This window comes from Rutidosis leptorrhynchoides, chromosome 4 (genome assembly GCF_046630445.1).
Source record: "Rutidosis leptorrhynchoides isolate AG116_Rl617_1_P2 chromosome 4, CSIRO_AGI_Rlap_v1, whole genome shotgun sequence".
In the NCBI taxonomy this organism is placed as follows: domain Eukaryota; kingdom Viridiplantae; phylum Streptophyta; class Magnoliopsida; order Asterales; family Asteraceae; genus Rutidosis; species Rutidosis leptorrhynchoides.
In genome coordinates this window covers 72,270,869-72,295,290 of record NC_092336.1, presented here as the reverse complement: position 1 = coordinate 72,295,290, position 24,422 = coordinate 72,270,869, and the positions used below count along the sequence as shown (strand labels likewise).

Here is a 24,422-nt window from a genome sequence, read left to right as displayed (position 1 = left end):
CTTCATTTTCAATACTTCATTTTTGACAAAAAACTATTCCATTTTACCATCCCCTTTTTTTTCTTACTTTAACTTTTAAGATATACTTTTAATAAAAATACAAACTACTTTTTCTTATTTTAACTTTTAAGATTTACTTTTAATAAAAATACAAACTACTTTTTGTATTTTAACTTTTAAGATTTACTTTTAATAAAAGTACAAACTACTTTTTCTTATTTTAACTTTTAAGATTTACTTTTAATAAAAATACAAACTATTTTTTTATTTTAACTTTTAAAATTATAAATTTAAGAATAAACATTAGTATGCATGAAATAAATAATGATTAATTGCATAAGTAATCATAAATGTTAGATAACATATAAAGACCCCGTCGTATTCGTATTGATCGGAATTAATCTCGACCCATGGTACCGTGTTGTCAAATGACGTGTTGCGTACATAAAGTACCGTGTTGTCAAATGACGTGTTGCGTACAATCATGAGGTCTTATTAACATAAATATAAATGTTAGTGAAGTTAATAAGAGTTAGATTACAGAAAATATAATTCAGGTGGTATAACCGACCATATATAACTTAAATAACATAAATATAAATGTTAGTGAAGTTAGTAAAAGTTAGATTACAGAAATATAATTCAGGTGGTATAACCGACCATATATAACTTAAATAACATAAATATAAATGTTAGTGAAGTTAGTAAAAGTTAGATTACAGAAATATAATTCAGGTGGTATAACCGACCATATATAACTTAAATAACATAAATATAAATGTTAGTAGTCCAAAATTTGATATATTCGAGTCTGAAAATTATTAATAATTTCATACCTTGATTAGTGATTCGTGATCGTTTGAGATATCTTTTAATTACACTAAGCTTTTCGTGCTGATAACGTGTTATAATTCAGTAGGCTTATAACTACCTTTAATGGTTATAAGAACAAAGAGAGAAAAAGAGAGAAGAAGGAGAGAAGAAATATTGATATTGATATTTCAAGAGAAATGGTGCACCTTAAATGGTTAACATACATGTCTATTTATAGTATAAAATATTACTATGCAAAAAATATAATAATAATAAAATTAACATCCAATCTAGATATTTTATAACACAATCTAGATATTTTATAACATATATATATATATATATATATATATATATATATATATATATATATATATATATATATATATATACGTTGAGAGAGTTGGATGGATGGATATATTAAACTGAACCAAACACGCGAATTTATAGGCATGTGAGCTGGAAAAGGAACTCATGCGATCGCATGAGTTTTGCTTATCCAGCTCATGCGATCGCATGGCCAGCTGGGGAGGCTCACATGTTGTTGTTTTCTTCTGCCGACGGTTTATATAATATAATATATATATTAATTTTAAGAATTAATTATATATTATATTATATTCATGTGCATAGTTGACTTGTAATTTTTAGTCCGTTGCGTCGAGCGTTGAGAGTTGACTCTGGTCCCAGTTTCGGATTTTCGAACGTCCTTGCGTACAATTTAATATCTTGTATTTTGCGTTTCGCGTCTTGTACTCTTGTAATTTTGAGACGTTTCTTATCACTAATTGGAACCTCTTTGATTGTACTTTGTACTTTTGAGCTTTTTGGTCGTTTGCGTCTTCAATTCGTCGAATCAGTCTTTTGTCTTCACCTTTTATTATTTAAACGAATATCACTTGTAAATAGAACAGTTGCAACTAAAATCTTGTCTTTCTTGAGGGATAATGCTATGAAATATATGTTCGTTTTTAGCATTATCACTAACCCAATTATATTTTAGCACATCATTACAATACTCCTGGCCAACACAATAAAGAAACACCACCCCTACTCCACTCAAAAAAGAAACACGTACTACTCATCCAAAAAGTGCAAAAAGAAAAGTGACACGAGCAAGAAACGTCTTAACCAATACAAGTGGTCTTATTAATACTCCTTGTAGTATGAAAGGACAAAATAAATAGAGAAACTGAAAAGAAAATGACTATTTTACCCATCACATGATTCACACATGATACGATTGAACGGGTTTGTCTATACGAGACTATGAGTGTGTTTGGCGCAAGAGCTTATGGGAGCTTATAGGAGCTTGAGCTTATGATTTTAATAAGCTCCAACTAATAAACTTTGTTTGGTAGACATAAAAAATAGAGCTTATGAAAATCATAAGCTCTAGAAAAATAAGCTACGGGTGTGTTTGGGTGACGAGCTTATGGGAGCTTATAGGAGCTTGAGCTTATGATTTTAATAAGCTCTAAGTCATAAGCTTCGTTTGGTAGAGAAAAAAAGTAGAGCTTATGAAAATCATAAGCTCTGAAAAAATAAGCTACTTTTAGTAGCTTATGAAAAAAAGTAGAGCTTATGAACTGAAAAATAAGCTCCAGCTAGTTTATCAAACACTTATAAAAAATAATAAGCTCCAGCTACCAGCTTAAAAAATAAGCTCCAGCTCCAGCTCTATCTCATAAGCTCCAGCTTCAGCTACTTTCATCCAAACACACCCTACTTCTAGTAGCTTATGAAAAAAAGTAGAGCTTATGAACTGAAAAATAAGCTCCAGCTAGTTTACCAAACACTTATAAATAATAATAAGCTCCAGCTACCAGCTTTAAAAATAAGCTCCAGCTCCAACTCTTGCCCATAAGCTCCAGCTCCAGCTATATGCTTCAACTCCAGCTGGTTTCATCCAAACACACACTATATAAGCAAGATTTACATACTACGTAGTAATAAAGATTTGTATACTAAGGGACTATCCTAGTAAAAAATCGCAATTTTAGATCAGCATTTTTGAATAAATTACGGGGACTATTTTAGTAATTTTGTCTCTTATATACGGTACGTCTAAAAAAGCCAATCGCAAAACACATATATAAACCCCAGTAAAAATAAAAATAAAAAAATTAAATCCCTGACCTTGTCACTTTACCTTCCTTGCAGCCGTCCGATAGCCCCCACCTCGGTGACAGCGCCCATGTCCGAATCGGAACCTGTTATCATCGACGGCGACTCGTTTTCAACGCCGATCAATTCCCCATCAGAACCAGAAGACCCCCTTGCTGCGCCCGACCCACTTCTCGGATCCGGATCTTTCATCGCTCCAAACAACGGAGTAGCTGCTGCAGATCAGAATGTTGAATCAAAAGAAACACCAACACCAAAAGCAGAAGCAGAAAACGACAAGATTGATTTAACGAAAAACGGTGATGATGAAGATGCTGATCTTTCTGCTAAAAGAGCAAGACCTGATTGGTTGCCTGCTGATTTTAAGATGACATTGAAGAAACGTACATCTGGTGCTACTGTTGGTTCTATTGATAGGGTCAGTATTTCATATTTCTATTCTGCTAAGTTTTGTTTCATTGCGCTTATTTAATTTTATTTAATTTCAGCTAATAATTTTTAGGTCAAATTGTCAAGAAAGTTACTGCTACTGGAAAATTCAGTTTTTACAAGCCGAGTGTTATATTTTTACATAATTTTCAAAAAGAATGACCAATGACTAATTTTACCAAAACACGTTAGTTAATTTCAGTTTATAAAAATTCCAACTTTAACAGTTTTTTTTTATAAATTTTGGATTTTTATGTCACATTTATGGGCAACTTGTCCTATTTAGTTTGTTATATGAGTTTGATGATGTTATATTCTTAATGTGTAGCTAGTTTATTGAAGACTGGATTTAAAAGAATATATTTTGCTGATTCAGTCTAAGCCTAAAATCCTTGATATCAAGGTTGCAAAATTTACTACTCGGGGAGTACTTGGTCGAGTACGTGGTCGTCGGTCGGGACTTTGGAGGAAGTAATTGGCAATTCGGGATTAATTGAAATGGACTTTTTATACGTTTAATCAATAAATTTCAAAACTATATGTGTAAGTATAGAAGAAGCCATAAACATAAACTTTAACATAATTGTTTAAAAAACTATAAACATAATAATTGTATATTTGTTAAAAAACTTTAAAATTCCAGTTTAAATTCATGTTAAAATGTTCCATTTTTTGCTTTCACCAACAACTCTGATTTTGACCCATTAAACAACATTGGCCGATTAATTAAACTGATATTGGAAAATCAGATTGTTTTGTTCTTAAAAAGGAGTAATCAGGGATTAATTCGGAGTAATCGGGGATTAATTGTTTGTAATATGGTTTTTTTACAACATTGGTTGATAGGATAACTTTGGGCATGCGATTAATTTTTCATAAATTTTGCATCTTTGTTGTGTATTTACTTTTTATACTGTAAAGCGCCATTTATTTACGACTAAGTTGCTTGTAAATTTTCGTGATAAAGATAGAGATTCTAGAAGGTATTTGTAAATATGCTAGTTACAGTAACCAAATTGAATACCAGGATCTATGTAAAGATTAAATAGTGTCCATGTAGTAAGTTGTTGTCTTCCAATAAATAGCTGTATGAAGAGGGTACTAAAACAAGAGTCTGCACAACTTTATGTTGTATAAAATGTACTAATGGTAGTGTATGCACTTAGCTTTAGGTAAATGAATTTGAACAAGCCTTTGGTCCCTAAACTCAATAAGATTTGGGAATGACCTTATGAACGTGTTAACGTAGGGGTGTCCGCAACGTTAAACATTCTTCTTATCTTAGTTGTCGTTGTAGATTTGTATTACATGATGCACGCTAGGAAATATACCTGTGCTTTGAGGATAGTTCGTCTGCTTCTGTTGTTGTATGTCAGTAATAAGGTAACACTCATTGACATGGTGTACTGTAGTCAGTTGGATTTTGGTGAATTAAAGTTGACTATGGACATTGTTGTAAAAGTTAGTTAAGTCGGCCCGTTTTGGTGACTAGTCCGTCCCATTTCGCCCAAAAATGCCTAAAAAGTCGGTCAACGCTAAAAATTTGGGTCAAAGTCGGTCTGAGTCGAGTATGAGTCAGGTCTGACTCGGTCAAGGTCAAAGTTAGGTCAAAATATTAATATTAATATATATTAAATTAGATTTTGTGCCATATTTATGTTTTTTGTCTGATAATTTTTATTAATGTGTAATATATAGTATATTTTTAACTTATTTATTACTAAAAGTCAACGTTGGTCAACGCCCTTCTCTTCCCTGACTCGAACTACTAGTCTCTAAGGTCCTGGCCGACTCATCCCTTACAAAATTTACTATGGATGTAATGAGGATTAAGGATGGTGATTGTATAACGAAAGATCTAGCTTTAGTAATTAACTAGAGATGTGAAGTGTTATATATTATAAACAGTCACTAACGGTATCGAGGTAACCCTTCCAACCAAGAGGTTGCAGGTTCAAGTCTAGGGTTAAACATTTTATATATTTCTGGAAAATTTAGTGTTGGGTGTGCGAGTTTTCAAAAATAAGAAAAAACAATTACTGTGTAACTTTTTGATAATGTGATTGTGATATCAGTTTTGTGACGGGCTTTGCATATTAGTATTTATGAAACCACAGATTTAGGTTTTTATAACATTGATTGAAGTCTAAATAACTCTTTCTAATTGTTCATCTTCTCGATGAAAGATTCCGAGATTATGATAATTTAGGTTACACATTCACTCACCCTTCATGTACATAAGTCCTAAAATGCTATTAAATTTAGTACCTAAATCGAAATGTCTATAGCTACCTTACTAGATTATATAGAATCCAAGCTATGTTTTTTCGTGATTACATCTTCTATAATTTTATGTAACTATTGGATTTCTTACAATAGTCATATAAAATTGGATCAGTAAGCTTTATTTTTGACATATAACGATATTTATGTTTGGTTCTAAATATACGTTGATGAAGTTTGTCATAAGCTTTTGTCTCGGTAGGTTTATAATGGAAACTTTTGTACGTTATGATATGTTGCCTGAGTGACTTCTGTAGAGATTATGATCTCTCAAGCTGTGTTTCAACTTGCAAGGATATTGATACTTGATATATGAATACCAAGATTAAGATATCCGAAATTTGTGTATATATATATTCATCGTACAAGTCTAAAAGTAAACCTAAAAAGAAAATTGTTCATGCTAAGAACCGGTATCAAATATAATACCATAATGACGATTTAATGGTCCAAATAATGATTCCCATCAGTAGTTGATAACATATGATTATGCAGCTTGTGTGTTTTAATCTTAGAAATAAAATGTTTATGCTGATCCGATTTGATAATTAAAAGAACACGATTGGAATCAATCTTCAAGGTTGTAGCTTCCATATATATGCATATTTATCTTGGCATTAGGTTCTAATATCCGTATTAACTATTTTTCGTGCATATTCACTTTGAGCAGTACTATATTGCACCAACTGGTCTTCGTTTGCGTTCAAAAAGAGAGGTGCTCACGTTTCTCGAAACAGGGGGCAAGCGAAAAAAGCCATCAACTCCAAACTCTGATGAACCTGTAAGCTAATACAAACTTAGTTTTCTCCTTTTCGGCTAATTGCATTTAATACTTGTTTGCTTTCAAAATTCCCTATTTCGGGAATCGTATATTAAATATAGATGATGATATTTCCACCGTCAAAATTGATAAATTCATCAAAATTGTGCATCAAGCACTTATACCGTACAAGTACTTGAGGTCAAATTTTAGTTTACGGGACTAAAAAATTGATTGAGTGGGTTTTTCTACGTACAAATTTACTCTTGGTGTTAAATTACTCATTTCTATTTAGTCGATTATAATTGCAATAATGTTATACGTAGTAATTATTATTCAGGCCTCTGAGGGTTCAGCACCTCGTAGTAGTAAAAAGAAGACTGTCGCAAAGAAGAAAGTTCATACTGCTTTCAAATTCGATTTCAAAAATCCACCAGAAAAGGTTAGTTGGCGCCTGACATATGCATCTGAGGATACTTGGTCTCCTAGCATCGGTGATATGAATCTACCTATCGCTGCTAAGCAGGAATGGGCTTCTGTTTTCAATCAAGTATGCCAAAATTAGAACGCCGATTGTGTCGGTCGCTAGTAGGAGGTACTAATAGACTTTAGTGAAACATGCAAACTTGTGTGACTATTTTCTTTTTGTTATAATAATAATAATAACATAGATATGGATAGTCAATTTTGGTGTATACATATAGTCAATTTTGGTACACAAAGTATGTATTTTTATATTGAGATTTTAGGCTATAAATACTCATGAATGCAAGCATTAAACTTGCACCATTTCTCACACTTACAAAGTGTTTCTTTCTTTCTCTCCATTATCATCTTTGTTCTTACACTTCATTATTAGTATTCTAAATCAAGAATCAAACCACTAAAGGTAGTTATAAGCCTACTGAATTATAACATCAAGAATCAAACCACTAAAGGTAGTTATAAGCCTACTGAATTATAACACGTTATCAGCACGATAATCTTAATACTAAATATGGTTGGCTCTGCCACCAAAATGATATATGGTCGGTTATACCACCAAAATGATATATGGTCGGTTATACCACCAAAATGATATATGGTCGGTTATACCACCAGAATGATATAGGTCGGTTATACCACCTGAAAAAATATATGGTCGACACTGTCGCCAAATTTTCATTTATGTTTACTAATATTTATATTTTTGTTATATAACATTTATTTATGATTACTTACACATGGTCGACACTGTCACCTACTTATCATTTATGTTATATTAAATTTATGTTTAATGTTTATATACTTATGAATATAAATTGACTCTAATTTATCATGATGTTTGTTTTAATTTTTGATAATAGAAAATGTCGAATCTGGAAAAGCTTAAATTTACTCCTTTAGAATCAACTGGAAACAACTACATGCCATGGGTTATAAAAGTAAAAATGCATCTTAAATCAATGGGCATTCTTGAAACCATAAATGAAAACAACACTTGTTCTGAAAAAGAACAAGCTACGGCATGTTGCTTTATTCATCAACATATTGATGAATGCTTACAAAATAATTATGTGACTGTAGAAGATCCCCATGTTTTATGGGAAGGTCTCAAAAGCAGATTCAATAATCAAAGAGAAATTTTACTTCCAGCTGCAATGGAACAATGGAGAACATTAAGGTTCCAAGACTTTAAGAAAGTAAATGAATACAGCTCAGCTCTGTATAATACATGTTCACAACTTAAATTCTGTGGACATGAAATTAGTGATGCAGACATGATGGAGAAAACTTTCTCCACAATGAATGCTGCAAACATCACAGTGCAAAGAAATTTGAGAATGCTAAAGTTCAAAACATATCCTGAACTTAATTCATATCTCTTAGTTGCAGAGCAAAATGATGAGCTATTAATGAAAAATCAGCAATCCCGTCCTACTGGTACACTTGCAATCCCTGAAGCAAATACTGCAAATAATTATAAACAGGGACCAGGACGCGGGCAAGGTCGTGGTTATAATAACCATCACCATCATCATGCCAAAAGCCATAACTATGGTAGAAACCATCCTTATGGTAATGGTAATGGGCGTGGACGTGGTCGTGGTCGTGGCCGTGGTGGTCAAAGAAATAGTAATCCACGAAAATATAAATATCAACCACAAAACAAGCCCATTAAACAAGATGTTGAAGAAAATTCTTCTAAAAATTCTGAAGAATCTTGCTACAGATGTGGTAGAATGGGCCACTGGGCTAATACTTGCCGAACATCTAAACATCTTGTTAAGATGTATCAGGATTCGCTGAAAGGTAAAGAAAAGGAAGTAAATTTTGTGGATAATATTGATCCAACAGTCACTGAGAAACCATCTGATTTATATGAAGATTTCTTGAATGTTTAAGTTGTGTGTCTTTTGAAAAATAAACGATTTAATATCGTCTGTCTTTGTCATTATGTTTGCTAAATGTTTCAGTACTATCTATTTGCGTTTAAAATATTGTGTAATATTAATGTACTCACTATTTATTTCTTATATATGAAGTTCAATATGAATTTTGCTGGAATACAACATCAATCAAGTGGTGGAGATCTCTGTATAGCAGACAGTGGAACTACACACACTATACTTAAATCCGAGAAATATTTTATTGATCTAAAACCAACGGAAGGAACTATACATACAATACCAGGACCTGCTAACTTGATAAAAGGGATAGGAAAGGCAAATTTCATACTACCAAATGGTACAAAATTTTTAATAAATGATGCCTTATTTTCTCCCAAGTCAAGCAGAAATTTATTGAGTTTCTCCGACATATACCTTAACGGGTATGATTATCAGTCAGTGACAACAGAAAATGAGAAATATTTAAGTATCACTGACAAGAGTCATGTGGTTGAAAAACTGCCAAGACTTAGTTCTGGATTACATTATACACATATAAATGTACCAGAAATACATATGGTAGTTAACGAAAAATATATTGATCCTGGTGTATTCAGTTTATGGCATAACAGATTAGGCCATCCAGGATCAACAATGATGAAAAGGATTATTGAATGTACTCATGGACATCCACTAAAGGATAGAAAAATCCATCATGATACAATGGTTCCATGTACATCTTGCTCTCTTGGAAAATTGATAACTAGACCCTCACCACTTAAGGTTGAGAAAGAATCACCAATGTTTCTTGAAAGAATTCAAGGTGATATATGTGGACCAATTCATCCACCATGTGGACCATTTAGATATTTCATGGTTCTAATAGACGCATCTAGCAGATGGTCTCATGTTTGTCTGTTATCAAGCCGTAATGTGGCATTTGCAAAATTTCTTGCCCAAATTATTAAATTGAGAGCTCATTTTCCTGATTACACCATTAAAAGGGTGAGACTTGATAATGCTGGTGAATTTACATCTCAAGCATTTAATGACTATTGCATGTCTATAGGAATTGTTGTTGAACATTCTGTTGCTCATGTGCATACACAAAATGGTTTAGCCGAGTCATTGATTAAACGTTTACAGTTAATCGCTAGACCATTGATAATGAGAACAAAACTCCCTGTATCTATATGGGGTCATGCAATTTTACATGCTGCTGCATTGATTCGCATCAGACCAAGTGCAAGTCATAAATATTCCCCCCTACAACTTGCTTTTGGTCAAGAGCCAAATATTTCCCATCTTAGAACATTTGGTTGTGCAGTGTATGTTCCAATTGCGACACCACAACGTACAAAAATGGGTCCTCAAAGGAGGTTGGGAATATATGTTGGATATGAAACATCTTCAATATTAAGGTATATTGAACCTATGACAGGTGACGTTTTTACAGCACGTTTTGCTGATTGTCATTTTAATGAAACATTGTTCCCTAGATTAGGGGGAGAAATGAAAAATAAAGAAAATGATGTTTCATGGTGTGAACCTCAATTAAAGTATCTTGATCCTCGCACAAAAGAATGCGAGACAGAAGTTCAAAAGATAATGCATATACAAGAACTTGCAAATCAATTGCCTGATGCATTTACAGATACAAAAACGGTGACAAAATCATATATACCAGCAGTAAATACTCCAGCTCGAATTGAAATTCCAAAAGCTGGCAATAACGTCACTCATGAATCTTTGCCACGTCAGAAACGTGGAAGACCAATCGGTTCAAAGGATAAAAATCCTCGAAAAAGAAAATCAGCTGATAATGAAGTAAAAGAAAGTGTTCAAGAAGAACCACAAATCAGTACTCCTACTGCAGAGGAGATTGATGCTGTCAATACAGAAATTGCAATCAATTATGCATATTCAAAAATATTATGGAACCGAAATGAAATGAAAAATCTTGATGAGAAATTTTCATTTAATGTTGCATATGACATCATGAATAATGATGATGATCCAGAACCAACATCTATGGTTGAATGTCAAAATAGACATGATTGGGCTCAATGGAAAGAAGCAATACGAGCTGAATTAGAATCACTCAATAAAAGAAAAGTTTTCGGATCCATCATTCTCACTCCTAAAGATGTGAAACCTGTAGGATACAGATGGATTTTTGTCCGAAAAAGAAATGAGAAAAATGAAGTTACAAGGTATAAAGCTAGACTTGTAGCTCAAGGTTTTTCTCAAAGACCGGGAATTGATTATGAAGAAACTTATTCCCCTGTTATGGATGCAATTACTTTTAGGTACTTAATCAGTCTGGCAGTTTCTAAAAATTTAGAAATGCATCTCATGGATGTTGTGACTGCTTATCTATATGGATCACTTGATAGTGATATATATATGAAGATACCTGAAGGATTTAAGGTACCAGAAGCATCAAATGCAAAACCCAAAGAAATGTATTCGATTAAATTACAAAGATCTTTATATGGGTTAAAACAATCGGGACGTATGTGGTATAACCGATTAAGTGATTACTTGATAAGCAAAGGGTATACAAATAATCTTACTTGCCCTTGTGTTTTCATTAAGAAAACAACATCCGGATATGTGATCATAGCTGTTTATGTTGATGATCTTAACATCATAGGTACAAATAAAGAGATCCATGAAGCCATTCAACTTCTAAAGAAAGAATTTGAAATGAAAGATCTCGGAAAAACCAAGTATTGCCTTGGTTTACAAATTGAGCATATGCCTAATGGTTTACTTGTACATCAAACAACATATACTGAAAAGATTTTGAAACGTTTCAATATGGACAAGGCAAAACCATTAAATACTCCTATGGTTGTTAGATCACTCAATGTTGAAGCTGATCCATTTCGTCCATGTGAAGATCAAGAAGACATTCTTGGACCAGAAGTACCATATCTTAGTGCAATTGGAGCTCTTATGTATCTTACAAATTGTACAAGACCTGACATTTCTTTTGCAGTTAATTTGTTGGCAAGGTTCAGCTCTGCTCCTACCAAAAGACACTGGAATGGGATCAAACACATATTTCGATACCTTCGAGGAACTACTGATTTAGGATTATTTTATTCTAACGAATCAAAACAAGATTTGGTTGGTTATGCAGATGCAGGTTATTTATCTGATCCACATAAAGCTAAATCTCAAACTGGATATGTATTCCTAAATGGAGGTACTGCAATATCATGGCGTTCTCAAAAACAAACACTTGTTGCTACATCGTCAAATCATGCCGAAGTGATTGCATTACATGAAGCTACTCGAGAATGTTTTTGGTTGAGATCAATGACACAACTCATTACTGATTCTTGTGGACTAGAACGCGATAAAAGTCCAACAACTATCTATGAAGATAATGCAGCTTGCATAGCACAGATGAAAGAAGGGTATATCAAAAGTGACCGAACAAAACACATACCACCTAGATTCTTCTCATACACTCAAAATCTCATTAAGGACAACCAGATTGAAATGAGATATGTGCAATCTAGCAAAAACTCTGCTGATCTTTTCACGAAAGCACTTCCAACTGCTATTTTCAGAACACACGTTCATAACATTGGCATGAGACATGTTCAAAAGATGTAACAGCTGAAGCGATGTCTACTTGAGGGGGAGTCAACTCCATGCTGCACTCTTTTTCCCTTAGCTAAAGTTTTTTCCCACTGGGTTTTCTTTAGCAAGGTTTTTAACGAGGCAGTAATTTATAGTTGATCTTCAACAAAATAAAATTGCTATCCAAGGGGGAGTGTTATAATAATAATAATAACATAGATATGGATAGTCAATTTTGGTGTATACATATAGTCAATTTTGGTACACAAAGTATGTATTTTTATATTGAGATTTTAGGCTATAAATACTCATGAATGCAAGCATTAAACTTGCACCATTTCTCACACTTACAAAGTGTTTCTTTCTTTCTCTCCATTATCATCTTTGTTCTTACACTTCATTATTAGTATTCTAAATCAAGAATCAAACCACTAAAGGTAGTTATAAGCCTACTGAATTATAACATCAAGAATCAAACCACTAAAGGTAGTTATAAGCCTACTGAATTATAACACTTTTGTTGTTGTTTTAGTGGATTATAAATTGGTAAAGAGGTAAGTTATTGACTATAGGCGACATGTTCGTTACTTGATGTTGATGTTTGTTGATGTTGCCGGCTGCTTTTAAACTTTGCGCTTTTGTCCAACATTTTCCATATACATGATGTAGATCCGTTAAGCGTTACCATCCCCACCTAAACACTGTTTTCTTTTCTTTATTAAAAAAAGAAAAAGAAAAAAGGAAAAACACTTTTCTTTTAGGCGTTTTTAGGCAAACTTAATTGTTTTTAAAACTTCATTCACCAAAAGTGACTTCTTTCTAATGTTTGTCAATTACACACTGTAATTTGATTATTTCCGTTTGTGAACTCGTCTACAATTTTGGTCTAACTCATAAAATTACTCAATTATCCTAGAAAGATTACCCGACTCGGCTTAATTTATGGGGGTTAGATCTGGAATTGGAATCTATTACTTGTCTGATTGTCTGATTGTGACGATGGTATGAAAACAAGCGAGCTTAAGCTAGTAATATTTGGAAGTACGTGGTATGGAAACAAGACAGCTTTTCTAGCAACTAGTAATATTTGGAGCTGCATTCGGGTGTGGACGAAGGTGAATATGCCAATTACTTCGTCTTGGTTAGAATGGCATGTCGGGTTCGAAGATTGGGGGTGCTTCTAAAGTAATATTGTATGTCATTGTCCCGACCTCATTGTGAATTTTATGAGTTCCAAAATAGTAGGGTTTTTTTTTTTTTTTTTTTTTTTTTATGCACCTTTGATGAAGAGTGTTATCTTCGATTCCATTCGCTCTTATTCTTATTCAATGCTAACTATAGAAGTCAAATATAGAAGTCGTAGTTTTCTTGTTTAAACTCTTTCAGAGTAACTTTTAATAATTGGTATTAAATATTATAATCATATTTAAACACCATTTATCTCATTATCTCATTATAAATTATAAATATAAATATATCATTACAACAAGGGCGTTTAATGTTCATAGGCTTTTTTATATTCAAAAAGGGTAATAACGTCATTTTACAACATGAAGCAAGGGTATTTTGGTCTTCTCGTTTTAATCATTAAACAAGTAATCTATTTTTAAAAAGTAAATTTAAACCTCGTTAGTTATTTACCAAAAACAATTAGATTGTATTAGACGTACATACTTAAATAGTTAGATCCGTTAAAAAGGAGGAGTAACTTAGAAACCTATCCATAAAACCAAATCGCAATAATGAAAGCGCGTTATTGATTGACCAAAACACAAAAGCAAACAGCTATTACAAGGAACCTTTTTTCTGTATATATTAATCCTAAATTCTAAATACTAATTTTAATAATCATCACACTCCACATACCTCCACGACACCGCACCCCTTCTATAACATTTTTCAATTGTTTGATTTGATTGAATACGTAATTTAAGTACTCCGTATATCACATCACTATAAAAATAAATAAATGTTAAATTGGATGTTAATTTTATTATTATTATAGATATTGTATAGTAGATTTTTTGAGTATAAATATGTGTGTTATGAGTTTATAAAAGACACACTAAAATATATATTCTCTCATATTCTCTCTATATACTTATTAGTTTACAGTCAAGAACTAGGTCACTAAAGGTAGTTATAAGCCTACTGAATTATAACACGTTATCAGCACGAAGTGCTCCGTATAATCAAGGTTTATCTAAGCAAGCACACGTCACTAATCAAGGTAAGAAATTATCTAACTTTCATTAACTTCACTAACATTTATATTTATGTTATTTAAGTTATATATGGTCGGTTATACCGCCTGAATTATATTTCTGTAATCTAACTTTTATTAACTTCACTAACATTTATATTTATGTTATTTAAGTTATATATGGTCGGTTATACCGCCTGAATTATATTTCTGTAATCTAACTTTCATTAACTTCACTAACATTTATATTTATGTTATTTAAGTTATATATGGTTGGTTATACCGCCCGAATTATATTTTCTGTAATTTAACTCTTATTAACTTCACTAACATTTATATTTATGTTAATAAGACCTCATGATTGTACGCAACACGTCATTTGACAACACGGTACTTTATGTACGCAACACGTCATTTGACAACACGGTACCATGGGTCGAGATTAATTCCGATCAATACGAATACGATGGGGTCTTTATATGTTATCTAACATTTATGATTACTTATGCAATTAATCATTATTTATTTCATGCATACTAATGTTTATTCTTAAAAGTAAATCTTAAAAGTTAAAATAAGAAAAAATAGTTTGTATTTTTATTAAAAGTAAATTTAAAAGTTAAAATAAGAAAAAATAGTTTGTATTTTTATTAAAAGTATATCTTAAAAGTTAAAATAAGAAAAAGTAGTTTGTATTTTTATTAAAAGTAAATCTTAAAAGTTAAAATAAGAAAAAGTAGTTTGTATTTTTATTAAAAGTAAATCTTAAAAGTTAAAATAAGAAAAAGTAGTTTGTATTTTTATTAAAAGTAAATCTTAAAAGTTAAAATAAGAAAAAGTAGTTTGTATTTTTATTAAAAGTAAATCTTAAAAGTTAAAATAAGAAAAAAAAATCTTGTCCTTTATATTACTCATACGCGTTTTGATATAGTGACTTTATTCGTTAACGTCAACTAACGACGTTACAACGGTCATATATACATAACGATTGTTAACGTCAACTGACGACGTTACAACAACTATATTTTTCAAATATAAAATAAACATCTCCGTTTTCACATTTTCACAAATCAATCTTCATTTTTCAGATTACTACTCTCAAAAAGTTTTTGTAAAAATGATTCACACAAGGATGATTTTTCTATTGTATTGGTCATATTAACTATCATCATTGTTGCTAATATACCACCGGGTGAACCTATATTCTATCCTGCCCTTGTGGTTTTATTATTTGTAATCATACCATTATTCTGTTGTTTGCTACTTATGAATTTAAAATGATTCTAATTTCATTTTATTATTTGTCTATGAATAGAAGTTGATTATGATTATGATTTATGTTATTCATCTTTTTGATAATAGAAAATGTCGAATTTGAAAAGGCTTAAATTTGCTCATTTAGAACAAGTGGGAACAACTACTTAACATGGGTTATGAATGTAGAAAAACATCTCGAATCAAACGGTATTTTAGAAATCCTGAATGAAAATAACAATTATTCCGAACAAGAGAAAGCAATAGTAAGTATTTTTCTTAGCAAACATATTGACGAGTCCTTAGAATCTACATATTATATGATCGAAAATCCAAGTGTATTATGGAAAATACTCAAAGATAGATACGATATTAATTATCAAAAAAAAAAAAAAAAATAAATAAATAACGGTGATCCATGAAAGAATAAAATTAAAGATATTAGTAGACGCTCTTATAAGAATTCCAGAGATTCTTATTAATGATCTGGTAACGTGAATCATCAGTCTAGTATTTCTTGAATACATGAACATCTTGTTTAGCTCACAAATAAGTCCTAAAAGAAAAGAAAACGAGAGTGAATCTGTTGACAAATCTTGATTAAATTAACCCTGAGCTACCTTGAGACTTGAATGGTTTGAATTTTCTAAGATGCCTAGTTTTTTATGTATCACTCATAAATAAATGGTTTTAGGCCATAACGCATATGTTTTATTAAGTGTTATCTTTTATGTACTTCAGATTATAACTTGTTTGCAAGTAATATAATTTGATTATCTTGCTGAAATATAACTCATTATTTGCTTATCTTATTTGAAGTTTTAGTATGAATTCTGCTGAAATACAACATCAATTAAATGGTAAAGACCTGTGTATTGCAGATAGTAGTAACATACACATTATGATCAAATCTAAGAAATATTTCATTGATTTAAATCAAATGAAGGAATTATAAATACTATATCAGCTCTTGCAAACTTGATATAAGGAACGAAAAAGGCAAAATTTCATATTACCAAATGGTACGAATTTTTTGGTAAACAATGTCTTGTTTTCTCCCAAATCAAAGAGAAATTTGTTAAGTTTCTCTGATATATATCGTAATGGATATGATTATCAGTCAATGATAATCGAAAATGAGAAATATCTATGTAGCACCGAAAAGCGCATATGATAAAAAGCGCATATGATAAAAAGCGCATATGATGAAAAGCACAGCGCATATAATTAAAAGCGCATATAATGAAAAGTGCATATGACGAAAAGCGCAGCACATATGATTAAAAGCGCATATTGTGAAAATGATATATGATGAAAAGCACATATGGTGATTAATGAAAATCACATATGGTGATTAATGAAAATCACATATAGTGATTAATGAAAAGCACATATAGTGATTAACGAAAAACACATATGGTGATTAATGAAAAGCACATATTGCGATTAATGAAAAGCACATTGAGAAATAATCACCAATGTTTCTTGAAAGAATTCAAGGGGATATATATGGACCAATTCATCCATCATGTGGACCATTTTTCTAATAGACGCATCTAACGCATGGTCTCATGTTTGTGTGTTATCAAGCCGTAATATGGCATTTGCAAAGTTTCTTGCGCAAATTATTAAATTGAGAACACATTATTCTGATTACACCATTAAAAAGGATGAGACTTTATAATGCTGGTGAGTTAACATCTCAAGCATTTAATGATTATTATATGTCTACAGGAATTGTTGTTGAACATCCAGTTGCTCATGTGCATACACAAAAATTGGTTTAGCTGAATCAATATATAAACGCTTGCAGCTAATAACTAGACAATTGGAAATGAGTACAAAACTCTCAATATTTATATGGGGACATGTAAATTTACATGATGCGACATTAATTCGCATTAAACCAAGTGCAAGTCATAAATATTCTCCATTACCAACTTAATTTTGGTCGATAGCCAAATATTTTCTATCTTAGAACATTTGGTTGTGCGGTTTATGTCCCTATCGCACCACCACAACGCACTAAAATGGGTCCTCAAAGAAGGATGGGAATATATGTTGGATATGAAACATCTTCAATAATAAGATATATTGAACCCATGACGGGTGATGTTTTTACAGCACGTTTTGCTGATTGTCACTTTAATGAAATATTATTCCCTAGATTAGGGGAAGAAATAAAAAATAAAGAAAATGATGTTTCATGGTGTGAACCTCAATTAATGTATCTTGATCCTCGCACAAAAGAATGCGAGACCGAAGTCCAAAAAATAATGCATATGCAAGAACTTGCGAATAAATTGCCTGATGCATTTATAGATACAAAAAGAGTGACTAAATCATATATACCAGCAGCAAATGCTCCAGCTCGAATTGAAATTCCAAAAACTGGCAATAATGTCATTCTTGAGTCTTTGCCACGCCAGAAACGTGGGAGACCAATTGGTTCCAAAGATAAAAATCCTCGAAAAAGAAAATCAACTGATAATGAGGTAAAAGAAAGTGTTCAAGAAGAACTACAAATCAATACTCCTTCTGCAGAGGAGATTGATGATGTCAATACGGAATTTTCAACCAATTATGCACATTCAAAAATATTATGGAACCGAAATGAAATGAAAAATCTTGATGAGATATTTTCATATAATGTTGCATATGACATCATGAATGATGATGATGATCCAGAACCAAAATCTGTCATAGAATGTCAAAATAGACATGATTGGGATCATTGGAAATGAGCAATACGAGCTGAATTTGAATCGCTCAATAAAAGAAAAGTTTTCAGATCTATCATTCTCACACCTAAAGATGTGAAACCTGTGGGATATAGATGGGTTTTTGTGCGACAAAGAAATGAGAAAAATGAAGTTACAAGGTATAAAGCTAGACTTGTAGCTCAAGGTTTTTCTCAAAGACCAGGAATTGATTATGAGGAAACTTATTCTCCTGTTATGGATGCAATTACTTTTAGATACTTAATCAGCCTGACAGTTTCTAAAAATTTAGAAATGCATCTCATGGATGTTGTGACTGCTTATCTTTATGGATCACTTGATAGTGATATATATATGAAGATACCTGAAGGATTTAAGGTATCAGAAGCAACCGATGCAAAACCCAAAGAAAATGTACTCAATCAAGTTACAAAGGTCTTTATATGGGTTGAAACAATCGGGTCGCATGTGGTATAAACGATTAAGTGATTACTTGATAAGCAAAGGGTATACCAATAATCTTATTTGCCCATGTGTTTTCATTAAGAAAACAACATCCGGATATGTGATCATAGCTGTTTATGTTGATGATTTTAATATCATAGGTACAAATAAAGAGATCCATGAAGCCATTCAACTTCTAAAGAAAGAATTTGAAATGAAAGATCTCGGAAAAACCAAGTATTGCCTTGGTTTACAAATTGAACATATGCCTAATGGTTTACTTGTACATCAAACAACATATACTAAAAAGATTTTAAAACGTTTTAATATGGACAATGCAAAACCATTAAGTACTCCTATGGTTATTAGATCACTTAATGTTGACACTGATCCATTTCGTCCCTGTGAAGATCATGAAGATATCCTAGGACCAGAAGTACCATATCTTAGTGCAATTGGAGCTCTTATGTATCTTACAAATTGTACAAGACCTGACATTTCTTTTGCAATTAATTTGTTGACAAGGTTCAGCTCAGCTCCTACCAAAAGACACTGGAATGGGATCAAACACATATTTCGATACCTTCGAGGAACTACTGATTTAGGATTATTTTATTCTAACGAATCGAAACAAGATTTGGTTGGTTATGCAGATGCAGGTTATTTATCTGATCCACATAAAGCTAAATCTCAAAATGGATATGTATTCCTAAATGGAGGTACCGCAATATCATGGCGTTCTCAAAAACAAACACTTGTTGCAACATCATCAAATCATGCCGAAGTGATTGCATTACATGAAGTTACTCGGGAATGTTTTTGGTTGAGATCAATGACACAACTCATTACTGATTCTTGTGGACTATAACGCGATAAAAGTCCAACAACTATCTATCAAGATAATGTAGCTTGCATAACACAGATGAAAGAAGGGTATATCAAAAGTGATCGAACAAAACACATACCTCCTACATTCTTCTCATACACTCAAAATCTCATTAAGGACAACCAGATTGAAATGAGATATGTTCAGTCTAGCAAAAACTCTGCTGACCTTTTTTACCAAAGCACTTCCAACTGCTATTTTCAGAACACACATTCATAATATTTGAAATGTCCCGTTCTTATTGATTAAAAACGTTCCATATTAATTGATTTTGTTGCGAGGTTTTGACCTCTATATGAGACGTTTTTCAAAGACTGCATTCATTTTTAAAACAAACCATAACCTTTATTTCATAGATAAAGGTTTTAAAAAGCTTTACGTAGATTATCAAATAATGATAATCTAAAATATCCTGTTTACACACGACCATTACATAATGGTTTACAATACAAATATGTTACAACAAAATAAGTTTCTTGAATGCAGTTTTTACACAATATCATACAAGTATGGACTCCAAATCTCGTCCTTATTTAAGTATGCGACAGCGGAAGCTCTTAATAATCACCTGAGAATAAACATGCTTAAAACGTCAACAAAAATGTTGGTGAGTTATAGGTTTAACCTATATATATCAAATCATAATAATAGACCACAAGATTTCATATTTCAATACACATCCCATACATAGAGATAAAAATCATTCATATGGTGAACACCTGGTAATCGACATTAACAAGATGCATATATAAGAATATCCCCATCATTCCGGGACACCTGATAAGGCTAAAAAGGAACATATATTTCATAGCAAAATCCCCCAAGAAAGACAAGATTTTAGTTGCAATTGTTCCATTTTCAAGTGATATTCGTTTATATTAAATAAGTGCGAAGACAAAAGGCGAAAACGACGAATTAAAGACACAAAGGTCCAAAAAGCTCAAATATACAAGATACAAATAAAAAGGTTCAAATTATTGATGAAGAACGTCTAAAAATGACAAGAGTACAAGTTGCGGAACGCAAAGTACACGATATAAAATAGTACGAAAGGACGTCCGAAAATCCGGAACCGGGACCCGAGCCAAGAAGAAACGCCCGACGCAATGGACCAAAAATATCTAGTCTACTATGCACATAAATATAATATAATATATAAATAATTATTAAAATTATTTATATTTTATATATATTTAATAAATATGTCGACGAACAAGAAGACAAAAGATATGTGAGCTGTCCAGCGTGGCCATGCGAGTCGCATGGCAAATAGGCATAAATCCATGCGAGTCGCATGGCAGTAAAAATCTGGCCAAATGCCTATAAAAAGGCAGTTTATGCACGAACTCAAACACATCTTTTTCTTTTCCTTCTCTGTAAACATATAACATAAATAAATAATTATAATTTTAATTATAATTTTAATAATTATGATTTAGTTTAGTATTGTAACAAATGATTTACGGGTTTTAAGTTAAGACTCTGCCCGTGTAATACTACGATATTAATACCCACTGTAAGTTATGTCTTTCCTTTTTAATTTAATGTCTCGTAGCTAAGTTATTATTATGCTTATTTAAAACGAAGTAATCATGATGTTGGGCTAATTACTAAAATTGGGTAATTGGGCTTTGTACCATAATTAAGGTTTGGGCAAAAGACCGACACTTGTGGAAATTGGACTATTGACTATTAATAGATGGGGGGTATTGTCTAATTGAGTGACAACTCATTGGAGTCTGTCGAACCTATCTTCAAATTAATTATCCTAATAATTAATAATGATTATGGTTGTCCTATTTAGTGACGTTCATATGGAATCTATTATAATCATTTAATTAATTATTCGGGTTGGGTAATTGATTATTCAAACTGATCAAGTGGGTAAATTAATATTCATATCTAATCAAAACAGGGGTAGATTACATACAGTGATAACTGGTGTAATTGTTGACAGAAGTGATAACTGCGTCACAGTTTAAATCCTTAATTAGTTGGAATATTTGACTTCGGGTATAAGGGTAATTTGACGAGGACACTCGCACTTTATATTTATGACCGATGGACTATTATGGACAAAAACCAGATAGACGTATCAAATAAACCAGGACAAAGGACAATTAACCCATGGTAATAAATTAAAATCAACACGTCAAACATCATGATTACGGAAGTTTAAATAAGCATAATTCTTTTATTATATTTCTCATCGTATCTTTATTTACTGTCATTTTATTACTCGCAATTTTATTTACTGTCATTTTATTTATTGTCATTATTTTACGCACTTTAATTATCGTCATTTATCTTTGCGCTTAAAATATAGAATCGACAAACCGGTCATTAAACGGTAAAACCCCCCTTTTATAATAATATTACTACTTATATATATATTTATATAAATATAGTTTTATAAAAATATAGTACGTAATCACTAGCTCCCTGTGGAACGAACCGGACTTACTAAAAACTACACTACTCTACGATTAGGTACACTGCCTATAGTGTTGTAGCAAGGTTTAGGTATATCCCATCCGTAAATTAATAAAACTTGTGTCATATTTTGTAGTATTTCCTAGTAAAAATAATACTATTTCGTACCCTCACGCTACATCATCAAGTTTTTGGCGCCGCTGCCGGGGAGCACTAAAACGCTATATTTTTAATTTATATTTGCAAAAAAAAAAAAAAAAAAAAAAAAAAACGTAAAAAAAAAAAAAAAAACGTAAAAAAAAAAAAAAATTTATTTTAAGTTTTATTACCTTTAGATTTTTAGACTCAGTCACAACTTTTAGTATTAAGTTTAGTTTTGCCATAGTTATTTTCATTTTTAGATTTTTAGGCTTTGCCGTAAAATCCCTTAAGTACTTATTCCTTAGACTAAGTTTTAGGTGCTTTAGAATTTTGCGACGCCATTTTTCGCGCTACTTTCTTATTTTTATTTTTCGACGCCTATTTTTCGACTTTTTTTTTTTTCGACATTTTTCGACGCGCAATCTATTTCTTCCTTATTTCTCGCCATTCTAGTTTTTAGGACTTAGAATTTTTTCTACTTCTTCTCTAAATTTCTTAAAATTACGAAAATTTATTTTAAGTGGTTAAATTGATAGACATCAAAATTTTCTGGTTCGTAGTAATAGTTGGATTTGTACGTGGACCGGGTTATTGGAGCCAAACAGTACTCAATTATATTGAGACCAAACGAATCCTGCCCCTCTGCTGCATCTTTTGGCTATTCGAAACGTGGGCAAAATCAGAAAAGTCTATTGATTGGATAACTTATTATAATTTTTCTTTCCTTTTAAAAACTAATAGGATATTCAGTGAATGCACCGAGCAAGACGTTCACCACCTTTTGTACGTTCACCACCTGTAACTAGATCAAGACATTTAGCAAATATAACCGCCGTTGATTTTTCTTTAGAATCGTCATCCAGTCGACCAAGTACTTCAGTTCAAATTTCCGATAATCCATTTTTTGAACCCAACCTCACAATTGAGAATCCAGAGAATATTCAGGAACGGTTCGTAGATCCTGAACCACTAAACTTTCCTTCGGAGCCACCAATCATTCAAACAGAGATTGTTGAGGAACGAACCATTAAATCAGAATCATCTAGTGATACCGATTCAACGAATTCAATTATGGAAGTAACGGAACCTCTAAGTATGGAAGATCGAATGAGAGCTAAACGCACGGGCCAAGGTCACGCCATTATTAAACCAGAAGTTAATGCTCCAGATTATGAAATCAAAGGACAAATCCTACACATGGTAACTAATCAGTGCCAATATAGTGGTACGCCAAAGGAAGATCCAAACGAACATCTTCGTATGTTTAACAGGATCTGTACACTATTCAAAATCCGAGAAGTTGAGGATGAACAGATCTATCTCATGTTGTTTCCCTGGACTTTAAAGGGAGAAGCCAAAGATTGGTTAGAATCGTTACCTGAAGGGGCGATTGACACATGGGATGTTTTAGTTGAAAAATTTCTTAAACAATTCTTTCCGGCATCCAAAGTCGTGAGACTTCAAGGAGAAATTGTTACGTTCGCGCAAAATCCAAATGAAACATTATATGAGGCGTGGACAAGATTCGAAAGGATGTTGAGAGGATGTCCTCAACACGGATTAGATACTTTTCAAATAGTACAAATCTTCTATAAAGGCGTAGACATCGCCACACGAAAAGACATCGACATAACCGCTGGTGGATCCATTATGAAGAAAACCGCAACTGAAGCTTACAAAATTATTGATAACACAGCCTCCCACTCGCATGAGTGGCACCAAGAAAAAGATATCTTTCGATCATCTAAAGCGGCTAGAGCCGATTCTAGCCATGACTTTGATTCCGTTTCCGCAAAAATAGATGCTTTCGAAAGACGAATGGAAAAGATGAATAAAGATATTCACGCAATACGAATCAGTTGTGAGCAATGCGGTGGACCACACTTATTGAAAGATTGTCACATTGAACCAACATTGGAACAACGAGAGAATGTTTCCTATATGAACCAAAGGCCTGGAAATA

The 24,422-nt window shown here is 32.2% G+C and overlaps 1 protein-coding gene across 1 annotated transcript; it reads left to right on the top strand.

Annotated features, from left to right (window-relative positions):
* The first annotated feature begins 2,915 nt into the window (after positions 1 to 2,915).
* On the top strand, positions 2,916 to 13,017 carry LOC139844022 (methyl-CpG-binding domain-containing protein 5-like). Its single transcript, XM_071834226.1, has 4 exons — positions 2,916 to 3,358; positions 6,323 to 6,433; positions 6,753 to 7,058; positions 12,898 to 13,017. Exons 1-3 carry the CDS (start codon positions 3,011 to 3,013, stop codon positions 6,975 to 6,977), a joined length of 684 nt encoding a protein of 227 aa, XP_071690327.1. The 5' UTR covers positions 2,916 to 3,010; the 3' UTR covers positions 6,978 to 7,058; positions 12,898 to 13,017.
* Positions 13,018 to 24,422: the final 11,405 nt, after the last annotated feature.

What these genes read in the sequence shown, in the direction of transcription:
- LOC139844022 (XM_071834226.1), top strand. Translation starts at nt 3,011, where the DNA reads ATGTCCGAATCGGAACCTGTTATCATCGACGGCGACTCGTTTTCAACG. An exon ending in CTGTTGGTTCTATTGATAGG is followed by an intron (nt 3,359 to 6,322) that starts GTCAGTATTTCA and finishes CACTTTGAGCAG; the next exon opens with TACTATATTGCACCAACTGG. An exon ending in CTCCAAACTCTGATGAACCT is followed by an intron (nt 6,434 to 6,752) that starts GTAAGCTAATAC and finishes ATTATTATTCAG; the next exon opens with GCCTCTGAGGGTTCAGCACC.